We start from the raw sequence: 24205 nt of genomic DNA, 5'->3' as shown, positions 1-24205 counted from the left end.
CCGCCACCGTCTTCCACTACCACCACCACCGTTACCACCTTCACCACTACTGCCGCCACTGCCTTTCACCACTGCCACCGCCACCGTCTTCCATCACCATAGCCACCATTATTGCCTTCCACTACCACCACCACCACTGCCTTCCACCACTGCTATCGCCTTTCACCACCACTACCGCAACTGCCTTCCACCACTACTATCACCTTTCACCACCACAGTTGTAATTGCCTTCCACCACCGTCACCGCCTTCCACCATCCACTACCACCACCACCACAGTCACCTCATTGGCTTCCAACACCGTTACCCACACCACTATCTCCTTCTACCACCACCACCGCCGTCACCTCATTGGCTTCCAACACCGTTACCCACACCGCTATCTCCTTCCACCACCACCACCGCCGTCACCGCCTTCCACCATTACCACTATTGCCGCCTTCCAACACCACTACCATTTTTCACCTCCACCACCATAGTCACCACCACTGCCACCATTTATTTTAAAAAGAATTAAGAATAATGTCATTTTGTTAATTTAATTTACTTGTTACTAAGAGGGATATTTTGGAGAACTCAATTTGAAATTTATTCCATTCTAAATTTTAAATTGGTTCAACTAAACATTAGAATGGTTATTATCATTCCATTTCTGCACATTTTATTTTTACAACTAAACAATAAAATGAGAATGATCATTCTATTTCATTTCCATTCTCATTTCATTTCCACTTGCATTCCATTCTATTCTTGCATATCAAACGCAACATAAAATTTGTGTTCCCCTTGAACTCCTTAATACTTGTCTTGATTGAGCGGCGTGGTAGCTCCTTTTTCAATCCAATGGTGAAAGTAACTCAATTGAAGTGAGATTTTGAGAGCTTCTCCATAAAATGACCTCGATTTCATGATGGAATAATCAATTTTATGATTTGATGATGGAAAGATGGAGATTTTATAGTTACAGAATTTGTACCCACGATCTAACTACTCTGGTGGACCGAATTCGAACCAAAGGTGAAAGTAACTTGATCGAGAGGGAAACTTGAGGGCTTATATGTAAAATGAGCCGAAATTCACCATGAAAGTACCAATTTGAGAGTTTGGTGATGGGAAGACAAAGATTTGACAAATTAAGAATGGACAACATGGGCCCAAAAGCCCTATTTTCAAGATTTTCCCAAAATTTGTCTCAATTGGGCGACTTAATTTGAAATCAAATTGTGCAATTGGATGGGTTATGATTCAAATTAATATTTTGAATAATTTGATTTGCTTTGACGATGGATTATTATGACCTCCAACGTTGGCCCTAATCAAAATTAAGGTACTAAAAATCATAATTTAAGTCCAATTCGGACTCATGTACAGTCCAACGGTAAGAATTATTTGGAATGTTAAGAGATGATAAAATTCCATCTTTGAGCTGGATGTGGGGTCTTTGAAACTCCTTAATTTTATCTACACACGGGCTTGATGAATCCCAAATAATGAAAAATAGCTGAAATAGGAGATGAAATAAAAATGTGGTATGTACAATAATAATAAAAAATGATTAAAACAAAATTGTCAAAACAAAAGGAAGATTTATCTTATCCAATTTTGTTTTGTTTTTATTTATATTTTTTTGCAACTGAAGAGTTTCAATGAATTGTTAAATCGAAAATCTCTCATTCAATAGACACACTTGAGTAACTCAACCGAGTCTTGCATCACTTATCTAACATTTGTTCAAACGTTTCGACCTTAAGGTCAATTATTTATTTTGCAAAAAAATGACAAACTCTCCGTACTAGCCAATAGATTAATAAGATCTCAAAGTTTATGAATGTAAAAATAAATCAATACTTAATGAGTAGTGCTTCTCGCGCTACGGAGTTTTAGTATATTACCTAATCGAATGTTTGTGATTGGTTAGTTATGCAAAATACAAGCAAATGGAGGACTTCACTCCCATATTTATTAAATAGATAATCAATTAAAAATAATAGGTCGGACAATTCTGGTGTAAAAATCATTTTCCATACTTAATTCAATGATCAACTCTTATCAAAAGAGGGCTTTAAATGAAGGTCATTAATCATAAATTTCCAAGGAGGTCAAATCTGAATATAGGAGGGGGATCCTAAAAGAGCCTATAGCCCAAAAGCTTGCTGGAGCTTGCACGGCCCAAGAACAAAAACTAGATAGGTAGGCCTGGACCTAGCCCATGAATAGGCCCAATTACTGCTCTCTCCTCAGGGGGAGATGATTCTTTCTTTTGGTAGAATAGAGGAGAGGAATTTTAGTGCATAGATTAATTGGTACAGTATTTTTCTTAAAAAATGTGATTCTTTTTATTAATGCAAATGGTGACATGTCAACTGAACATTAAAACCTAACATCTTATTCTTCTTTTTTAATTTTTAATTTTTAATTTTAACAACCAAATGAATATTTGAATTATCTAAAAGAATATAAACAAACAGAACTCTACCTACACTGTTCACATAGTTCATTGAAAATAAACCTTATCCAGTTCTGATCCCGCCAGTATAGAAAAATGAGAATGATAGCCCCATATAATAGATTGCATAAAAAGATCATGCCGAATAAACTCATCACAGCATAGCACAGTCTAAATGCATCGACAAGAATTCAAATTAACTAAAACATATATACTAGCACAATCCATATAGCCAAGATATATAAATATATATATAAGCAGTTTAGAACAACAGTACAGGAAACTGCAGTAGTCCCCATTAAACCACAAACTGCACATAGCTCTCAAGCGATTCACCAGAAAAGTGCATTCAATTATTCACCTAATATTGGGAGGACACACAGTTCTCTCTTCCCTGAGGGACTTCCAGTCTCCCAATTGGATCTCGTCCTGATTTTTGGCAGCACGAACACATCCATGAGGAAAGTGGATGATCCGAAATACTTCCGCGTAATATAAACAGCAAAAATTTGAAGTAGAGGTTCTGCTGATAGCTGCAGCAACCGCACTCTGCACTCCCAACAATAGCAAAACTATTTGGTGCAGTGCAAGTTGTAACCCATTCTACTTTCGAGAAAATCAAGGACTTCTTTGTGAAACAAGAGCAAGACCTTGATCACATGCATCAATAGTCACTTGGGGACATCTTATGGAAGTGGCTTGCCACTAGTAGTTGATGTTCTAGCTGAAGTTAAAGCTGAGAGTAAATGCCCTTCCACATCAAGGGTTAAATTCCATTTTATTCCCAATCCTTATAGCAATTTGAGCAAAATAATAGGGTGGTGTACAAGTGATTCAAGATTCGAAAACTTCAAAAAATACTTATCAGGAGTAAAATCGTAGATAATAACAATTTCATCCTCGATGGCAACTGAAAATGCATTTCAGTATCGGTTTTTCAAAACCAACCTGACTGGAGTTCTTAGATTTCCTAAAAAGAGCATCTTCAACTTTCTGCTACACAAACCTTATCACCCATTTTTCCATGTCAATATGCATATTAATCCTTTGTTTGGTGGAGCAGAGGGAGGTGGAAGCCTCCTGTGCCCTTCCTTCCAAAAGTTGGGCGAAAAGAGGAGGGAAGCATCTGGATCCTTCTCGCTTAAAAGGTATAATGGTCAAATCACACTAAATCCTTTCCCTCCCTTGTTCATTTCCTTTCTATTTAACCAAACAACATGAGATAAATACACCATTTCTTTCCTTAAGGACACCTCTTTCATTCCTGCTACCTTTGCTTTCTTCCAAATTTCCATCCTTAATAGCGATCGGAGCATAGGGGTAGCTCAGCCAAGGGACAAAATGTACTCACAAACCTAGGCAAGATCAACCATATCAATACAAAAGAAAAAAAGTAACAGAAACAAAAAGGAAAGAACAAAGGGAAAGGTAAAGTTTTCTAAAGTAATTGTTCTTCAAGTGTGTTCCTTAATGAAAAATAAATAAATAAATAAAAATAAAAAGAAAGAAAGAAAGAAAGAAGGAAAAGGCACAATGGATCCATGTATCAAGAGATGTCAGACATACTATACATCCAAACTCTGCAAAAGATATGAAAAATAAGGTGAGAATATAAGAAATTTTAGCTCAATCCTAAAAGAAGGGGCAACATGCTATTAAGTACAATTAAGAAATAAATTGTGTTCAACTATATGTAAAAACATCTTATTAAACGCTCCTATGTCCCTGAAGTGCTTGTATTCTTAACCATCCATTTCATTCGAGTATCTCCCAATTTTATTTTATTATGAAAAAGTAACAGAAAAACAACAATAGTCTTCAAACATGATAGCCACCATTGCACATTATCAAGTTGTATTTAACCATCAATGTACACTTCAAGTTGTAATTGAACCATAAGAATATGTTCACTTACAACCACCCATTCTTCAGTAAGCATTGCAGTGGAAAAGAAACAATATTGAACAGAAGAGTCCTAATAAGAGTTGATTTCAAACAAATTGAAAGATGGATCATATGACCCAAAACCAAGATATAACTGAACCAATTGCCAGGCCAACAACTAGGAACAAAACCATCACAATTCCCGCACTCTCTGCATGTTGTAGCTGCACAATTTTGGGAGCCAAAATCATTAACACACTGGTCAAGTAGCCGTTGGTAAGGCCCAAAAGGCATGTCAACACTGTCACTGGAATCTCCGTTCGAAAGAAGCTAGGACCATGCAAGCAACCTAAGAAGAGGGGCAAAAACAGCAACCTGGCGAAAGAAGCACCAATTGCAACCTTTGCATTCTCAAGGGTATAGAGTGCAGTCACAGACTTGCCAACCAGATCAAACACATTGTAGCCGGTAATTAGGAGAATTGGGTACCAATCCTTGAGAATCTGGGAATGCACATCCTCTGTAATATAACCCGGAAATATACACAATGTAACGACATAGATGATGAGGATCCCAAACCCATACCACTTCACCCTCCCCACAATGTCCCACAGGGCCGATCTCCATAGTGCCTCAGCCAGGACACCTTTCTCTTCTCTTTCCTCATTTACAGCCTGTATCTTCAACTCGTTATAGTACTTTATAACTGGAAGTCTAGGAGCCACGTTGTAGAAAACAGTACATATGATCATCACGACAATACTGACAATGAAATAAAGATTTGCACTTTGTCTCAGTCCTTGAGTGTCTTGTGAATATACAGCTTTGGTAAAGATCCTTAGAAATGAAACAAGGACTCCTGCAGTCCACAATATAATAGATTAAAATGAGTTATTTGTATGAGGTGACAGAATAATATGTGCAAAATACTTTTTCCTGTCCATCTTGACATGTTCAAAACTTACTGTCATAACAAATATATACAAAACAGGTTAAGACAGTTAACAAAATAATTTTTTTTTCTTCTTCTTAGTTGGTACTCACACACACATGCCTCCATCGAGGCTCAAACCCCAGACCTCCCTTTGGGAAATAGGAGCCTAGTACCGCTAGGCCACTGGCTTGTTGGTGTTAACAAAATAATTGAGTTCCCTTCCTTAATAATTATTAAGATGAAAAACTGAATTGTGATCTGCCTACTATGTTGACCTTAGTTCATCATTTCTGCTCTGACCAAGGATTTGAACACTTGTGCTTTGTTTGGTAGGAGGAATGGAAAAACGGAGGGAAGAGATACAAGGAAGGATGGAAGAGACATCCCTGAGGGGAGGCAGTTGCCCATCCATCATTTTGTTTGGTGTGGATGCAACGGAAAGGAGGTGATCCCTTCCTCTATTTGGTAGGAGGGGAGGAAAGAGATTACCTTGAACATATTTTACCGATTTATCTCTCCATGGCATTTTAGCAAATTAATTTATAGGTAATTAAAGGGAATTTTATTTCATATCTATGCAATAGTTTTTCCTTCTTTCCCTCTCATTTCTGCCCATTTTTGGAGGGACGGCAAAAGGATAGATTTAGAGGTAAACCTGTAAATGAATTAGATTCATACCAAAATTAGGCTTGATCTGATCCGAATCCGATAAGGTTATTTTATTACCAATTCGATAACCAAACGATTTACTTATGAATGAATCCATTTCGGATATCCGATCTGTTAGGGTCTAAGAAGCACGGACACGGATACAACACCGAACGGCACGAACACGGCAACACGGCAAATCAAAAAAAATTAGGAAACGGACACGGCGGGGACACAACGAATAGTATATCTATATATATATATATATATATATATATATATATATATGATGTAGTACTTGAAAAATTATTGAGTGTTACTATTTTTCATGAACCTCACAATGAAAAAAATAAATAAATCATAAGTCATAACTAATAAACTATAAAAGAACAATGTTGTAGAGTTATAAAACCAAATAAAAAACAAGACATTAGAATAATAACTAGTATCATTTAATTACAAGTTTAAAATTATTATGTACTGACCACATAAGTGAGTAAAAGTTGTTAAATAATTTCACATATTTATACTTTAACCCAATTTTCTTTCAAAAATTATCTTTTAGACCCCCGAAAATAGGATACACGTGTCGAACACACACCCCTGGCATGTCAGACTGTGTCTGCGGAGTGTTCTAAAAAAAAAAAATTCCAGACGCGTTTTTTGGTGTGTCCGGCACTTGTCGGGGCGTGTCTGACGTCGGACACGGATTCTTCGCCCATTTTGGCATGTCCGTGCTTCCTAGGTTAGGGTGTATTTTCTTGTCAAAAAAATAAAAGTAAGAAAATAGAAAAAAAAATTGGAGAAGAAAAATAAAAATTTAACGAAGAAAATAAGAAAATTAGGTATTTGACTCTTTGTTTAAAGGGGACAAAAAGGGAAGAGGAAAAAATAATGTTAAAAACATTTTGATACTATGTAAATAGTAAATCGTATAGGTTATAAATAATATATTTTTATCATATTTTATTATATTATGTCGGAATGAATTATTATCGGATTGGATCGATCATAATCCAAATCCGGTTTAGCGAACAGATTATTGAAATCGGATCGTTAATGGATTATTAGATTAAATGTTCAATCTATATTCTAGACTTCAACTTATTGGATTGGTTTTGGATTGAAATTTGATCCATTGGCAGGTTTATCCAGAGGGATGTCTTGTCCATCCTTTCTCCCTCCCTCTCTTCCCTACCCTTCCAAAGAAACAATCAAAGCATCCTCCTCCTTTCCTTTCTTACATCCTTCCTTCCAAAAAACAAGACATTATAGTAGAGTCTGAGTCTTTCCCATTTTTAAAAATGTAGTATGATCTGGCCATCTTATAGTGATCCTACCTCACTAACATTACTATTTACTCCAATACTTTCACTCCACATGGTGCTTCCACATAATCATATAAATTTAGATACTAATAAACCAAGTTCAAAAACTGTAATTACAATGGAACACAAAAATGTCTCCCCCCTTGCCTACATTTTTGAGAATTACTGTGTCCAAACATCATATCTTTGCCCATGAAATATCTGGTATAACTTCAACAGATACAGATTTAATTGCAAAATATCATGCCACAAGTAATCAGTGAATACCAAATGATTGTTATTAAGGACAGGATCTCTACTCTCTAGAGCCAATAATAAATAAATAAGTAGAAAAGCTACTGTCAAATAACAACAGACTTCCTAACAGAAAAATAGACAATAAAGCAATAGGCATCTTTAATTTTGCCTCTTCGTGTTCATTACTAAGATTTGTTAAGTATCCAACTCAAATTAATAAATAAACATATTAGCTTCTTTCTTTCTTGGTTTAACTGCAAAAAGCACCCTCATTATATGTATATAGTGCATATAAGTCCTAGTTTGGTAAACACCCCTAACCTTCACTTTTGGAGCAAATGAGGTTCTCACATTTGACATAAAAAAAAAATAAAAAATTACAAAAGACGGAAAAGGATAATCTCTCTCTCGTCTCCTCTCTCTCACATACTTGATCCAAATCCATCTTTCTAGGGTCGAAGTGTGGAACAAAGTTCTCTTGATCTAGACCAGATCGGTGATTGTGTTAAAGCCATTGAATGGAGAAGAAAAATCGATCAGGATGTGGCTAGAGTTTAAGAGATCAACATCAAATTTGAGCTCATATTCAATCGTAATCAAGGATAACAGTGTCTTAGGGCTAGGGTTTTGGTGGTGAAACGGTAATTTCTTTGACAAAGAGTGATGACAAGTTTCAATCATCTCAAAGGATCATGTCCAAGTAAAGTATTGATCGGATTTCTCATCTACAACTCCATGCATGCAATACTCTGGAGCTAAGTATCCAAATGTACCCTCAATCAGAATCACAAATGGTGAGCCCACTTATTAAGAATTTGCAAGACCAAAGTCTGAAATCTGTGGCGAGATGTAAGCCCGAGTGAACAAAAGTACATCATAATACTATGTGTTTCACAAAAATCACAAAAGTTTCTTTGTTTATACATGCGCAGTTTAACCACTCCTCCGAGGGGTTCGAGCCCCATTCTTGGCATTTGTGCGTGTGCCTGAGTATTTAACAAAAAAAAAAAAAACAATGTTTTTTTTTTTTTTAGTAGAGTCTCATACATGATAATACATGATGTTGTCCCAATTGATTCCAGAATTGATTGTTATCTAAATCATTTTGTATCATCCTGGATTCAACCAAACATGAGAGGGAAAGAAATTAAGAGAGACAGAGAGAGCAAATATACATGTATATATACTGACGTAGCTGTGGACCTAGTAGAAAATTTCCCAAAACATTTGGGAATCCCTAAAAGGGAAAGAAGCGAAGGAAGGGCAAGGAGAAACAGTTCCAGCTAGTTTTGATTTAATTTAAAATTTCCGGAAACTTCCTTTTTGGGGTGTTCCCTAAAGTCCAACAGCTGATAATTGCATCCATATAAATTTGAATTAACCAAAACAACAACACAATTAACAAAATCAAGATTTCTCAAAACACTAAAATCAACAACCCTAATCCCCAATCAAACCCACCACATTTTTCAGCCAAAATAGTACCTGAAGCCGCAGTCCCTGCCACGACGGCCTGCATATACCTCTCCGGCAACTCTCCAGCGGCCCCAATGACCCCACCCTGCACCAGCGCGTCGGCGAGACCCGAAAGCGCCACCGCAGCCACCGTGACATAGAACCCAGCGTACAGCCCAGTCTGGCCCTTAATGTAGGTCACGTCCATGACGGGTACGACGAGGAGGGCCACCACGAAGAGGCCGAGACCGACATTGATCCGAACCGAGGAGTTGGACTTGTTTGAATAGGCGACTATGAAGAGGAGGCAGATCAGGCCGACGATCATGTAGACGACGGCGAAGATGCGGTCGACGGAGGCGTCGGGGTAGAGGTAGGAGAAGTAATCGACGGCGGTGATGAAGGCGTTCCATGGGAGGAGGTAGCCGGTGCCGAGTGTGAAGTAGATACAGTAGGCCAAGTGGAAGGAGTCGTTGGGGATTTTGGGATTGGTGGAAGGGTTTGTGGTCAGAAGGGGAGAGGTGTCTCGATCTACGGCCCCCGAGTCGGTGGCGACGCCGCCGGTACCCATCGGAGATTTTCTCTCTCTATATATAGTATATGTATATATATATGTGTGTGTAATGTGTGGCTGTTCCTGGCGGCCGGAGGATACGGCCGACGTGGTTTTGTGCTAGTGGTTAAAGGTGACGGGCCAGACGAAAGAGCGTAATCGATTGATATGGCACATCTGGGTGTGACGTCGTCGTTTTGACTTTACTTTTCGACTTCGAAAGAAGCACATGTACCGCATTTGATTGAAATTCAAATGCTACTTGTCTACACTCAACACAGAGGAAGAAGAAGAAAAAATATAAAAAAAGTATCAAACACTCTGCATATTCTTTTATTCTTTATACTCCGTATATATGTACTCTGACACAAGCAAGTTTTTTAATTAAGGGGAAAAAAAAAAATACATTTGGTAGTTAAACAAATTTACCTAAAAAGTTAATGTCTTCAAAGCTTGTTGATTCAAAATTTATAAATTTGTAAATGAAATTGTACGAAAATAACTTAGTTGGATAAGAGTTTCTCGTAAAATTTAGAGGGTCACAAGTAGGGTGCCTAAGCTTTGACCTACTAACATAATCTAAACAAAAATTAAATAAAGGATAAATTGAAAGGCCTACTTCTCTAATGCAATTCTTACATATTGAAAAAAGGGTAAACAACAACTACGTACTGAAATATAAATTTTTACTTTTATTTTTATAATTTTTACCATGCTATTTTCTTTTCCCAGAAATTAAGCTAAGACTTTGTCATTTTTTTCATACGAGTTCTATGTTTTAAAATTATTGTGTGCGCACACACACGCACACGCACGCGCGCGCACACACACACACTAAAACTGTGTCTTTTTATTTTATTTTTATTAAACATGTTGATATTGCACACACACACACTAAAACTGTGTCATTTTATTTTATTTTTATTAAACATGTTGATATTGCACGCACGCACGCGCGCGCGCGCACACATTAAAACTGTGTCTTTTTATTTTATTTTTATTAAACATGTTGATATTGCAATTGATACGGATGAAGATGTCATTGTTTTGTAACTGATGATAGAATTTTTTTCTCATAATGTTTATCATGCTATTTTTTCAGTAATTAAGCTAGGACTTTGCCATTTTTTTTTCATACTAGTTCCATGTTCTAAAATTATTGTGTATAATATATATTTTATTCTCCAATCACAGTTATATATTCTAATTTCTCGTTCTTAACCAACTTGAATGGAGGAAAAAAAATAAAAATAAAAATAAAAACTTGAATGGTACATTCTGATTTGGGTATATTAAACCACTTGATATATCCGCACACCCATTATCTATTCCATAAAAAATGTCTATTTTTGTACACACTAATAATATTTAAAAAGCGTCCACACTGAAAATGTTTCTCCTTATCTTACATTTCAATATTTTTGATTAATTTAAGTAGAAAAAGAAATTGGTAGATTTAATAATTTTGAATAAGAATATAGAGAACAACTAAATTGCATTAAACCTCAATAAAAATAAATACCCCGATACTATTAAAAAGTGACAAACTGCACCCTAACTCTAATGTTCATTCAAGCGTTGGGAGAGCAAAATTCCATATATCATAAAAATCTGGTAGACATGCAAATTTAGCATTCGGATGTAATTTTGTTAAAAAACACCTGTTCGTGATTAAATCCAATCATGACACTAACACCACCCTCTGCAGTCGCCGCCACCGCGGCCGCCGCCGCTTTGCAGTCTATTAGAGATTTTATATCAATTTTTGGAATGGTTGACCCGCCAGCCACTTTCAATGCTTGCTTGTTGGCTTGTCAAAGAACACAAACACGCTAGCTGTATATGGACTAGATTTCCAATTTTTGTTTGGGAGAATCTTTAGCAAAACGCACTCTTGTATTTTATGTTGTTTGACTAGGCTAACGTGCCATTCATGTTAGTAATATTGTGATTAGTATTGGGCCTTTTGGTCACTACTCATTGCGAATATGGGTTTATGATCTGCCTAGCGAATCCAGAGTCTTTACAAGGTAATAGTACTACCCAAACTTGTACTCCAAGCTAACTAGGCCCAGCTCCACAACTAGATTCAACATTGGACTCCAGAAACATGTGAGAGAGATTGTGGGCCACCTCAGGCCCATTTCGAATCTGATTTAGGTCAAGTTCACTCATAAACACCCGGGTCTGTTCAAAGTTCGTTTTGATAGATCACTCACAAGTTCAACTAGCAACTGCTCAAAGACTAGTTTGGCTTCTCATGCTTTCAAACCCTCGAAGATTAAATCATTAGAGTGGATTTTTAAATTTTGTTTTCTCCATTTTATTTTTTCATTTACTTTCGTGTTCGGTTCGTGTGGGCCTGGGTGGGGGTCAAGTGCTCGAAAATTTTTCTCGGCACTATTCATTTATCCCATTGGCATCACATTCATTATTTATGACATGTTGGGGGTTTATTTTACAACTACAATAGCAACAACAATAATAACCACAATAGCAACAACAACAACAAACCCGAAACCCTAAACCCAAACTAAAAAGCCCAAAACCCAAAACCCCAAATCTCAAACTCCAAACTGGAATCCATCGTTTGTAGTTTCAAATGGGACCTCATTCGTTGCAAAAGCAACTGGACCATCCCTTTAGAACGGTTCTGACACGCTAGTGCTCACCACAATCGGAACACCGCCTCAGGCCGAGAAACTTTTATGCAGCTTTCTTCACGAACGGTATTGAGTAATGCTCACAAGACCCTGAGCTTTCCATTTAATCAATGAAGTCAAAGATATATTAAATCATTGATTTGAATTTTCATAAATGTCTAAACATACATCAATTAAGTAGTTAAATATGAAGAGCCGTGGCTCTTCTCAGAAGGAACTCTCTTGAGAGCATTACTCTAATGTACATAAGTAAGTATGATTGTTTTTGAAAACCAGGCCTTTTAATTTCTTTTGATTATTTTCTTGATAAATAATTCTAATGGATATCATATGCACAAAAAATATTCAAATTCTCTGCCATAGCATTTTAGGTGATGTAGATGCACTCAATACACTAAAACATGTTTCAACATTATTATATCAAGCTCGAATTAATGGTGTTGAACCATAATTTAGTGCTTTAAAAAGAGAATTCAACGCCATTATTTTGAGATTTAAGACAATTATTTTGAGTCTTGAAATAGTTGCGTTGAAATCTCGAAATAAAATAACTGTGTTGAGTATCGATTCTATTTTGAGATACAACACAGTTAGTTCGAGTCTCGAAATAATCGTGTTGAGGTATGATTTAATGTGTCGAAATCTTCAATGCCATTGTTTTAAGTTTCAACATAATTATATCCGAGACTCGAAATTATTGTGTTGAACAATGACATAATATTATTTTGAGTTTTTAACACAATTATTTTGAATCTAAAATTAATGATGTTAAATTACAATTTAGTAAGTTTGGCGAACTGCAGCATAATAAACAATGAAACAGAGATTCAAAGAATCCTCCTCCATACACAAAAAGATTGTTAAATTTGGGATTAGGAGGCACACACGCGGTGCAGGCCGATCCAATGAATCATTGACATTTTATATAATGTGACTAGCATATGAGTATATATTAGGTGTGTCGAGATATCTATCATTAGCATGTCCATTCAATATACTCGCAAAATTGAATCAAATTCATTGGCATAAAAACTACCCTTAACTTGAGTTTATCTTCTTCAAAAGTTTATATTACCAATACATCAAAGCTTAATTGCTAATTAAAAATAAAAAAGGATTGTTTTAATATTGTGAACTAAATCACACAATCTTTCTTAAAAGGTCACTCTCACACTTCGAGCACGCTTCCGCTTTTATGCTTCGCACTTGCTCTCGTTCAAATTTTTACTATTTATAATATAATTTTGTCACTTTCATGCTCTCAATTTCGAATTCGTCCGCACTCTCCCTATATACGACTGAATCACTTGTGGGACCATGTGGGTGGAACCAATAGTGGATGACAATAAAGGTGAAGTCTCTAAGGCACGTATGGATGCACAAAACTATCATATCTAGATTTATTTATTTTAGTTAGCACCAAGAACGCACCTAGGCAGGGCTCCTTCGTAATCCACCCTAGATTACAAACTTAAGGGTGCAGAACCTTACCCCAAAGATACACCGGATAAATTAGAAAAATTGAAAGACTTAGTAAGAGTCGAACACTGGCCGATTAGATGCCAGCCCCGAACTCTTACCATCAGTGCCAAGCCCCCGAGGGGCATCTTATCTAGATTTTTTTGATCTCCCTCCACTAACAAAAATCCAACTAATAAGCACAAATCATAGTAAATATTGTTTCTGTTTTTGCTGTTATTTGGTTGTAATTTGACACAGGAGCATAGAGTCAAATATTCTAGAAATCAACGTCACCTTTCTTATTCCTAACTATTCCTTGTCCGGCAATTGTCGTTTATTCTCTTCATTTAGACATTATATAATATACTTTAAATCTATATGGTCTATTGGTGATTGTTTATTCTTAGAAAGTCAAGAACCCTTTATTTGATAATGAAAAATATGCCAAAATTTGACATTAATAAAACTAAATAACTCTGTCCAACACCCTATGATCATTATTTAAATACAAAAAATAAACTCCAGACCCTTTACAGCCATTTGCCTCACATTTATCTCAAGTTCATAAATGATGTGTACTGGGAGTCCCCTTTAAAAAATTAAATTTTGGATAAATTATACTGACACCCTTAATATTTGGACAAATTATAAGTAGGTAGATCGTTTAACGCTTATTACTTTGACCTTTCCTAAGAATTGACGCATGTGCTCAACGATTTTTTTTTCGACATGCCTATTGACCAAATTTTATTAAATGACAATTTTGTTCTTTCCTGATAAAAAATGCAATATATTATTACTACAATATAAGGGCATTATTGATGTTAATGCCCTTATAAGGGCATTTTGATTATCGATGAACGGGTTTAGAAGAGGTTAAAGTAATAAACATTGAACGATTTACTACTGTGTATAATTTGCCCAAACTTCAAAAGAGTTCAAAGGAATTCACCCTTTAATTAGAATACAATTCTTCATCACAGCTTGTCTCTTCTTAGCAACTCATTCTTGATATGAATGAAATGTCCTACCCCAAATACGCATGTATCCAATGATCTCCTTTTCTAGGTTTACTTTTGTGCCAAAATCAAAAACATTCTTTATATATATGTATATAGATATTGGGAATGATTCCAAGCATCATTCCAAGTTACAAAATCTATTGTTCATTTGATTCTGTTTGAGCCATTTTTTCAAAAGAAAAAGCATTTGTGAAGAAAGTAGACCGTCTCCTCTTAGCAACTCATTCTTGACATAAATGAAATGTCCAACCCCAAATACCCATATATCCAATGATCTCCTTTTCTAGATTCACTTTTGTGCCAAAATCAAAGAATTCCAAGTTACAAAATCTATTGTTCATTTGATTCTGTTTGAGCCTTTTTTCAAGAAAAAACATGTTTGAAGAAAGTGGTTGTCCTATTTTCTGTGCTCATGTCAATGATAGAAATTTTACTGTAAACCTATCTTTTCTTTGCTCTCGACCAAGATATCTCATGTAAACAACCATTCTTCTGAAGAGTTTTCACAGTACCAAGGCAGTAATGGATCAAAAATTGACCTTCTTTTTTGTATTCATCATCTCCATATTCATCACAACTAACTTTGTGATCTCTCAGACTTCTGATTGCATCACAGATATTCAGCTTTATTCATCTTGGAGTGACTCAAATTGCATAGAAGGCAATTGGGGTGGGTTTTTGAGCCACAGCTGCTGTGGATTAGCTTTTGATGGATATCTCTATGCGTTGGCACACCATGCCAATCAAACCGGACTTATATTCCTGAATTCCACGGAGCAAAAGGACTGTTTAGCTTCAATGAAGAGTAACGAAGCAGATGTTTTGAGCTGTGGTGCGGAGAAGCTGATCAGTGGAGCTGGTGGCTGCTCTGACTATTCTGTTTCGGATGTTGTCAATAACCTCGGAAATAGATTGACAAGTTTGGGCAAAGATTGCAAGGTTTTGGGGAAAGATAATCAGTCAGATAAGGGTTGCAGTGATTGTTTGAGGAGGTGGGAAGAAATGAGTGCCTCATCAACTAGTAGCAAAATGAGGGTTGAATCAGACATTTGTAGGTTTGCAGTGCTAATTACATTCACAAGCAAAAGGATTGATGATGATACATGGGTTAAGGCACTTTATGTATGTCTTGGGGAGCAAAGCCTTCCAAGTGGTAAGATTTAAACACTTTCGAGTTCAATTTTGCTTTCGTTTTTTTTTCATGATTTTATATGAACCTTGATCGATCATTTTCAATCTAGCCTCTTCGACAGCTGATCCAGGAAAAAAGGAACAGAAAAACCGAAGAGGTAATTCCAATCAACAATAGTCATCATCCCCCATACTAGTTTTGATTAATTATGTTGATGTCTTAGTCTTTTGTTTTGTTTATTATACTTAAACTTTGGACAACTTTCTTGATGGTTTCAGGTTTATGGATTCTGATAGGAGGTATTGGAGGGATTATAATAATAGTGATTGTTGCATCATGGATCTTGTTCAGAAAATCAATAAAAGCCAAACTGCAAAAGGAGGAAAATGGTATACATCTTACCGATATTAGTTTACATATATATTCGTAATTGATTACATTTGTGACTTGTTTGCTTTCGTGTTTTGGTTGGCAGCATCGGAAGATTCACCACCTGAAGAAGCCAGCTCTCTTAAGATATCGATTAAGGAAATTTATAATGCTACGAACAATCTTAGTATGTCAAACTTCATCGGCCAAGGAATAGCTGGTAAGTATTTGTATGCAGCTAATTTAATCAAGATTAAAGATTGATGTATCGTCAGTGATGTTTAGAAAAGACTAAAGAGGGTAGCAGCTAGTTATACAAAGTTGTGGATGTCAATCAGGATTGGGGAATCTTGTGTGCTCGAAAACGAAAGTAAACATACTGAACATTTTTCGAATTTCAGAAATAGAATGTATATAGAAAATGGATTTTTCTCGGTTTCTTTAGTGGGAGAATAGTTTCTGCTAAATCTACAAGCTCCATGGTGCAGCTTGAACTGTCACCATGCATCTAATGCGCACATCAAAGTTTGAGCTTTGAACCTCAAAGGCTTTGGGTGGTGGCGCTAAGCCATGGATGTAGATCTCACACACCTTCTAGATTGATTTGAAAACACAAACCATGTATGGTAAAACCATATGTTCTAGATATATCGACATATATAAAGCCTATTTGATATGTAGAAGCTCATGCCAAAGCAACATAATCAGAGGAATTGTGCTTTTCCTATGTTGGATTTTGACAGTGATGTTACGATTTTACCAGGAAAGGTGTACAAAGGCATACTGTCAAATGGTCAGGACATTGCAGTTAAGCAAATACTCGATGATGGACACATGGACACATTCATCCGCGAAGTTACAAGCCTCTCACACGTCAAACATCCGAACCTGGTAGCTTTGCTAGGCCATTGCGAGGGAGAAGATGAGTGTTTTCTTGTTTACGAGCTGTGTCACAAAGGGAACCTCTCGGAATGGCTATTTGGTATATGCTACTCTCTCCATTTTATAAAGTTTTGCATTGTTCGGTTCTTTCGCATAGGACGATGGACCTCAATGGGAAAAATTGATGAATAACAGGTAAAGAAAAAAATCTATCTTGGATCCAAAGAATTGAGATTGCAATAGATTGTGCTAGAGGGCTCTGGTTTCTCCACACATATCCCGAAGGCTGCATTGTTCACCGCGACATTAAGGCAGATTCATCACTCTTGTTGTCCTTTTCTTTTCCATTTTCCTCCATTTTCTAACCAAGATTCCAATATTTTGTTCAGTCTTCTTCATTTTTTGTCTTAAACTTTTGGCAGCCAACGAATATTCTTCTCTGCTCTAATTTTCAAGGGAAACTGTCAGACTTTGGGTTATCCAAAGTTATGGACTTGGGCCAGTCCTTTGTGAGCTCAGAAGTAAGAGGAACATTTGGTTATGTCGATCCTGAGTACCAAGACAACCGCCATGTTAATGCCTCAGGCGACGTTTACAGCTTTGGAATGGTACTTTTACAACTTCTATCGGGTCAGGGGGTTATTAATCTGGATCGGAAGAGACCAATGCCTATCGATAAAATGGTGACAAACAAAATTCTCATCACTTTAGGGTTTTATATATCTAGAAGTTAATTTCAAGTTTTCAACTAACGATTCCCACTTATCATTGCTTTTCAGGCAAAAGTCCTTACAAGAGGTGGGAATATAACAGAATTTGCTGACTCGAAGCTCAATGGGGAGTACTCGGTCGAAGCTTTTGCATTCATCCTCAAGTTAGCTTTGTCATGCACAGGGCCTAAGCAGCAAAGGCCATCAATGGAACAAGTGGTTGCAAGACTAGAGAAGGCTCTTGACATTTCAACAACACTGAATTCTACACGTCCTAGTCCTAGCACTACATGAAATGTTGCTTCTTTTTTATAAAATAATTCTTGATTATAGTGAAACATATGAACACGATTTTCGTATCATTTTATTAGCATATTACAGATTCGAATCATTATGCAGCATATTATTGTACAAAGCTTAATAAAATAACAACTATAAAAAACAGTAGCTGAATTGGTGAATAGCTCTAGCAGATGCAAAGTCGCTCAAGTGATGTTTATTTATGTGAGAATATGCTTAAAAAAACACACAAGTCATTGCTCAACTTGATTAAAAATAAAATTCTTATTGAAACTTATCAATGATGACATTTACATTATAATACAATCATATCGTTATTAGCATGAGAACAAAGAATCATAACACAACTATAATTTTGTACAAAGCTTCATTGAAAAAAACAGAAGCTGGTGTAGTAATTAGCTCTTCAAAAAACCAAGCTAATGTCAAGACTCGAAACCGAAAATGTAAACAAGCATCTTTGCATACTTACATAAGCAAACGCTTGGTCAAAAGAATCAAATCAATACAAGAAAACTAAATTGAGGTTACCACACGTGAACGAATTGTTCTCGAGAAAGAGCATGAGCCATGAATCCAGAAGAGCTTCTTTCATGGAATTCATGTAGAATTCTGATAAGTGAACTGGCCTTCTTACTAGCACGAGATGTGCCTTCGGTGAGTACGGAATACAATGGTCCCATGAGAGATGAGTTCTTCACTAAAAATTGAACAACTTCAGCCCCACCATTGACACACAAAGCCAGCAACAATGACACACAGTACTCCTTCCCTGCCCTTGAAGTGGAGGAACTTAGAGTCCCCATGATGGTATGCAGAGCTCCGGTGCTTAAAATCGCAAATGTCCCATCAGATTTCTGTGCTAGGGTTGCTAGAACTGCGAGAGAATCCGTTATAAGATCTTCCCTTTCGAAAGACGTCAAAAGACTAAGTAGCAATGGGACTAATCCAGCTCCAAGGACCCTCCAATGGTTGTTAGGGTCCATAAGGAGCCCAAAAATCGCAACCAATGCGTTTTTCTTCCCACGGTCAGTCCCATCCCGGAGGAGCTCCATTAGAGATGGAATAACCTCCGGAATCTCCCCTATAAGTATCCGGTACTCCTCCACCGAAGCAAGGTAAAAAAGGGTACCTGCGGCGTGCTGTCTAGCTTCCATCTTTAGCCCCTCTTTGAGGACCTTAAGAATGAACTCAAGACCACCATTTTCAACTACAATTGTTTTGCCTTTTGAATGCTTTGACATGTTCAAAAGGGCTGCAATGGCATTCTCTTGGGCTAATGCCTCTTTTGAAGAGAGCAAATTCAACAAATATGGGATTGTCCCAGCATCCAAAAAACAAGACCTATTGAAAATGCTTGATTTAGTGAGCAAACGGACCTCATAAGCAGCCTTTTTCTTCTCTTCCTCCGTCCCAACCACGAGCCTGCCAACGAGAAAATTGGCTAACATTTTCATGGCTGCCTCAGCTACTGGACTACCCGGAAGAACTGTCCGGGTTATGTCCCGTTTTCTACCACCCGAATCAGCCACCGGAATGCCATTACCGGAGCAATATTCCACGATTAACCGCTTCAGCGCCAAATTGGGGACTAGCTCTGTGCTTGTGAGCTTCTCACCAGTCTTGGGACAAGTTGCATTTCCAGCTCTAAACCATTGTAGGATTGATGACCTATCATATGTGTGCCCTGTCTCTATTGTCACTGGCTCAGTCATGTACTCTAGTGAGATTGGGCACCTCAGGTCATCTGGGTTGAGGCCACTGACCACGTTGCCACTGCGCCGACTAGTGGATCGTCTACCGGTAATGTCTCCAACGATGTCGAAGGACACGGCACGACAGTAGCTCATGAACGACATTACGCTATTGAGAAACCCCAATTCTCTCTTTTCGGCAGTCAAGTACTCCAACCCAATTTCATTGTCCAAGAACTTGATCTCTCTATCGCATTCGACCCAACTTCGAACCCCCAAGTAATCAAGAACCCATCTTAGATCACTTGATTTCGGAACAATTTGATCCTCAATTTGCCCCAAAATTGAAACAACATTCTTCACAGACAATTCATCAAACGGGTCGACTTCAAACTTCAGTTTTCGAGCTTGCCACATCACCAATTCAATTGATTCTCTCACTTCAACCGAAACATCGATTAAGCCCAGAGGAAGAACATCCAGAATCGTCGCCATCGCTCTGATCAGCACCCGGAACTGCCCCGACACTCGCTCGGACCGCATTAGCATCCACAACCGAGCACCGTCGCGCGTGCAATCTTCCAACAAGTAGTGAATCTTCTGGAAGATGAAATGGAGCTCAGACAAGCTCAAAACAGCCGAATCGGAGAGACCCAGTTGCCGGACTCTGACTTCTTCCAAAAAATTCAACAGAATTCCGATTAATCGGATTGATTGCCGCGCGTTTCCCTTATTGCTAGCGAAAAAACTCGACTTGTAATCGATGATTTTCCCGGCGAGATCGATCAGGGAATTGAGAAGGGCAGCCGGAGAAACTGCTTCGCAGGGGCGGATGGCCGGAAATGTCAGAATCCGGCGACTGGACTGATCATAATTGTTGATCATTGAAGAAGAAGATGACCGAATTGAAGAAACAAAACAAGAACAATGATCGATGAGTAGAAAGGAACAAAAAGGATAAAGTTTTACTATTTTTTGAAATTTGATCCGTTAAAGGTGCTGGATCTTTGGACTTGTGGATAAATGGTGTCAGGTATGTGCTATATATAGAGATATAGATTTGTGGGTTGAGTAGTGTAATTATTGGGTGGGACACGTGTCGAAAAAGAGTGGGTTGATGATGGGTGTGGTGGGATCGGACGGTGGCTACAGTATTCGGATTAGGGCGAATATGTGGACACGTGGCAGGAGGACGCGTGAGGTGATATAGGGATTGAAAAGGGCGGCTTCAAGCCTTCAAAGAAGGTTCTGGGATGGGCGCGAATTGATGAGAGTGTGCCACGTGGAGCGAGAAGTATGGGTAGGGCTCGTGCCATGAGAATGATACGTGAAAGGACACGTAACCGACCTATATCGTGTAATAATTGATGAAAAAAATTAAATAAAAATTTATGAATCAATCTTTTTTATTCGGGTGAAGTGCAAAAATCTAACCTCAATAGAGTGCAAAATGATCATGTAAAAAATTTCCTTATATTATTGTTTCGGTGTAAATAACCCCTCTGACTTAAAATACTGTAATGTCCTCATTTAATTAGAATAAATTAATAACTAAAAAATGCCTGTCATATAAAATGACTATTTTGTCCGATTGCCAAAAGAGTTTGTTTAGAACCGGAATAAAGCAAATCACATTTTGTCTATACCAAACAACCAAACACTTTAGCTCTGGGATAAGAAACAACCAACACCAAACACTCTATCTTTCAGTTGTGTCTCACTGATTTGATAAAGAAAATTGTGGTTCGATTGAATCAAAGAGAGCTTGTCGGCTTATCTGCTCTAGCTCGCCACTGGAGCTTTTGTTGCCCTCAAAATAAATCACACCGGAGTTGTTTAGTCTTTGTATCCAGCTCGCCGAAACTGTTGATGCAGAATGAAACTCGTCGGACTTGTTCATGCAACTGTTTCTTCTCGTTGAAGTTTTTGGGTTTATCAAGCTCAGTTGGTCGTTGGTAGTCACTTTATCAGTTCTCGAAGCTGAAGGCTTTCTCAGTTGGTCTTCAAATATGTCAGCTTTTGATCGCCGATATCATGGTCGCCGGAGTTGCCTCTTCTGTGCTTTTCACACTTTTAATTGATTTATCAATTTCCTTCCAAGAGAAGTCTTGCAATACTCGCTGCACAGATTCCGTCCAAACACTTGCTGCATATTGCGTACGGTGGACAAATTTACAAGTAAAAGTCTTATAAATTTCACTAATAAGCTCCATCAGCAAAGAAAATGACCCCATAAAGAAAGTAGAAGGATAAAATCGGATTTTCATACTTACTTTTTATAAAAAAATGATTAGCGGGGCTTATTTGCACATTTTTTTAAATTTTATGAGCTAACATGCACATTTTTAAAAAATATGAACTAGTTCCGTACAAACCCTGTTTTTTTGGCACTTAAACCCTTTTTATTTTTTATTTTAACATAATTATTGCAAAGTCTTTAACTGAAATTATTATTCATTAATTATACTTCCCAATTTCAATGAACTATAAATTCTAAAGGTATAGAGCCTTGATTTCATTTCAGAGTGACGTTACCGACGTAGTGTATTTAACAAAATAAAAAACATGACATAAATAAAACTTTCAAATAGAAAGGAAAAAATTTGTTTACAAAAAAAAAAAAAAAAAAAAATTCATTGCAAAATTATATGTTAATTCGATGTGTAATATAAGAGAGAAATTCTAGAAATTAAAAGTTTAGAAATGCAGCATCATTGTAATATTATTCGTAATTGAAAAGGAAAAAGAAGATGGATTTGATTGAAGAACGGAAAAAAAATATGGTTTGATTGAATAAAGAGAATGCATTTTTGAATTAAAAAAAAAAAGAAAAAAATTTAAGACTAAAAAGAAAAGGAAAGAAAGAAAAAGGGAATGCTAATTTATTTAAAGAGAATTAAATAATAATAATAATAATTGAAGAGGATGAGGAAGAATAAGAAGAAAAAGAAAGAAATAATTAGAGATGTTTTGTACTCCTAAAAAAGATATTTAAGAGGGCAAATTGTATTCATATCTTATTATGGAAAAATATAAAAAATAAAAATAAAAATTAATGGGCTCATGACATGAAGGAATTAGAAATGATTTCAAAAATACTATAATCGACTCAATTAATATTATTATGGATACAAATACTATAAACAAATATTAATATGTATATATACACACATATACATACATACATATATGATGATAGCCCTCTCGCATAAGTTTGTGGTTCGTGAGGCAGCAATCAAACATGTGAGTATTGGGAGGTCATGGATGAAAAGTCTCCTTAATGGATATTCTTAGTTCATTAAAGTAGGGCGTTGAATTCACGTGAAGCATTATTGATTAATATACTAGGGTGTTTGATCGAGTGGTTGAGATGCTCAAAAATATTCAAAACTATATACTTAATCAACGGCTTGATTGATAAGCTGACCGGACTACATACTTAATCAACGGCTTTTGTGAGGTCAAACTATCAACACTCTCAAGGCAGGCGGCTTGATATGCTGACCAGACAGACCCAAGTTTGTTGGGCTTTGATTCAACCTTGAACACACAGCATGGGGCTGGTTTATCATGGCTTGATTAGTTTATTTCAATGGGTCCTAAAATTGACTTGAAGTTTAGTCCAATTTTTTTTTAGACCAACAAACAAACTGTCTATTAGAAGAAAAGGAAATACAGTTTGGGCACCGGGTCCAAATGCTTTCACTCAACATTGTCACATTCGATTAAAAGGGTTTTCTTACTCGAAACACAAGCTACAACATTTTCTCGATGAGAAACCCAAACAAGGGAAGAATCCTCGCAAACCCTTACAAAGAGATTTAATATCATTAAAAAATCACTAGTTGGCAATCTCCCCCCACAATCACATTTTTATACCCCAAGTTTTTAACAAGAAGCAGAGATTTACGAAGTATAAGACCTTCAGCAAGAGGAGGGCAACTAACATTCTCTAGAAAAAATGAAGCCACCTTAATGGGATGTCCGAGGTAGTTTCTGAGAATCATACCTCCCCCACAGGTCTTCTTAATTGAGTTGAAAGCAACATAAAAGTTAAGTTCGAGATATCCTTTCGCTGGCACCATCCAAAACTGAAGAGGATGAATAGGAGGGGAGGATGGAGAAGACAACATTTGATTCTGTCGAGTAAACTCTTGAACGTTATGAAAAGCAATATGAGCCCCATTGCTTATGCTTAAAAATTAGATTATTTCTGCATTTCCAAATGGTGCAACAGAGAAAGGCTACTAAGCTTAAACAATCATCTGGCCAGTCAAGTTCTAGTTCGAACCAAGATCAAACCGCCTTTTTGGTCAAAAAGGAAGGAAAATTATCATTGAAGTCAATTCTAAACGGACTAAATTTCCAAACCATGCAGGCAAAGGGACAAGTGTAGAGTAGGTGGTCAACTGTCTCAACCTCCAACTCACAAAAGGGACAACAAGACATTTCAGAGGCTCTATGTAAGAAAATTAACTTATTCACAGG

At 37.0% G+C, this 24205-nt stretch overlaps 3 protein-coding genes across 3 annotated transcripts; 1 reads left to right on the top strand and 2 right to left on the bottom strand.

Annotated features, from left to right (window-relative positions):
• Nucleotides 1-4257: 4257 nt before the first annotated feature.
• LOC132294972 (equilibrative nucleotide transporter 1-like) lies at nucleotides 4258-9651 on the bottom strand. Its single transcript, XM_059793029.1, has 2 exons — nucleotides 8962-9651; nucleotides 4258-5188 (listed from the first exon to the last, which is right to left on the bottom strand). The coding sequence occupies exons 1-2, from the start codon at nucleotides 9500-9502 to the stop codon at nucleotides 4458-4460; spliced, it is 1272 nt and encodes a 423-aa protein (XP_059649012.1). The 5' UTR covers nucleotides 9503-9651; the 3' UTR covers nucleotides 4258-4457.
• A 5501-nt stretch (nucleotides 9652-15152) lies between these two features.
• LOC132296228 (probable serine/threonine-protein kinase PBL1) lies at nucleotides 15153-18020 on the top strand. The gene is made up of 8 exons (XM_059794439.1): nucleotides 15153-15783; nucleotides 15872-15882; nucleotides 15986-16151; nucleotides 16238-16351; nucleotides 16895-17113; nucleotides 17209-17324; nucleotides 17436-17696; nucleotides 17793-18020. Exons 1-8 carry the CDS (start codon nucleotides 15153-15155, stop codon nucleotides 18015-18017), a joined length of 1743 nt encoding a protein of 580 aa, XP_059650422.1. The 3' UTR covers nucleotides 18018-18020.
• A 248-nt stretch (nucleotides 18021-18268) lies between these two features.
• Nucleotides 18269-20738, bottom strand: LOC132294970 (U-box domain-containing protein 19-like). Its single transcript, XM_059793028.1, has one exon. The coding sequence runs from the start codon at nucleotides 20600-20602 to the stop codon at nucleotides 18551-18553; it is 2052 nt and encodes a 683-aa protein (XP_059649011.1). The 5' UTR covers nucleotides 20603-20738; the 3' UTR covers nucleotides 18269-18550.
• Nucleotides 20739-24205: the final 3467 nt, after the last annotated feature.

The sequence above is a fragment of the Cornus florida genome, unplaced genomic scaffold (genome assembly GCF_030987335.1).
Source record: "Cornus florida cultivar Cherokee Brave unplaced genomic scaffold, ASM3098733v1 CherokeeBrave_3.0.0_Hap2_Chr02, whole genome shotgun sequence".
Taxonomy (NCBI): Eukaryota; Viridiplantae; Streptophyta; class Magnoliopsida; order Cornales; family Cornaceae; genus Cornus; species Cornus florida.
This window is presented reverse-complemented; position numbering and strand designations above follow the sequence as displayed.

What these genes read in the sequence shown, in the direction of transcription:
- LOC132296228 (XM_059794439.1), top strand. Translation starts at nt 15,153, where the DNA reads ATGGATCAAAAATTGACCTTCTTTTTTGTATTCATCATCTCCATATTC. An exon ending in ACTGCAAAAGGAGGAAAATG is followed by an intron (nt 16,152 to 16,237) that starts GTATACATCTTA and finishes TTTGGTTGGCAG; the next exon opens with CATCGGAAGATTCACCACCT. An exon ending in TTGTTCACCGCGACATTAAG is followed by an intron (nt 17,325 to 17,435) that starts GCAGATTCATCA and finishes AACTTTTGGCAG; the next exon opens with CCAACGAATATTCTTCTCTG.
- LOC132294972 (XM_059793029.1), bottom strand. Translation starts at nt 9,502, where the DNA reads ATGGGTACCGGCGGCGTCGCCACCGACTCGGGGGCCGTAGATCGAGAC. An exon ending in GGCAGGGACTGCGGCTTCAG is followed by an intron (nt 5,189 to 8,961) that starts GTACTATTTTGG and finishes TGTGGACTGCAG; the next exon opens with GAGTCCTTGTTTCATTTCTA.
- LOC132294970 (XM_059793028.1), bottom strand. Translation starts at nt 20,602, where the DNA reads ATGATCAACAATTATGATCAGTCCAGTCGCCGGATTCTGACATTTCCG.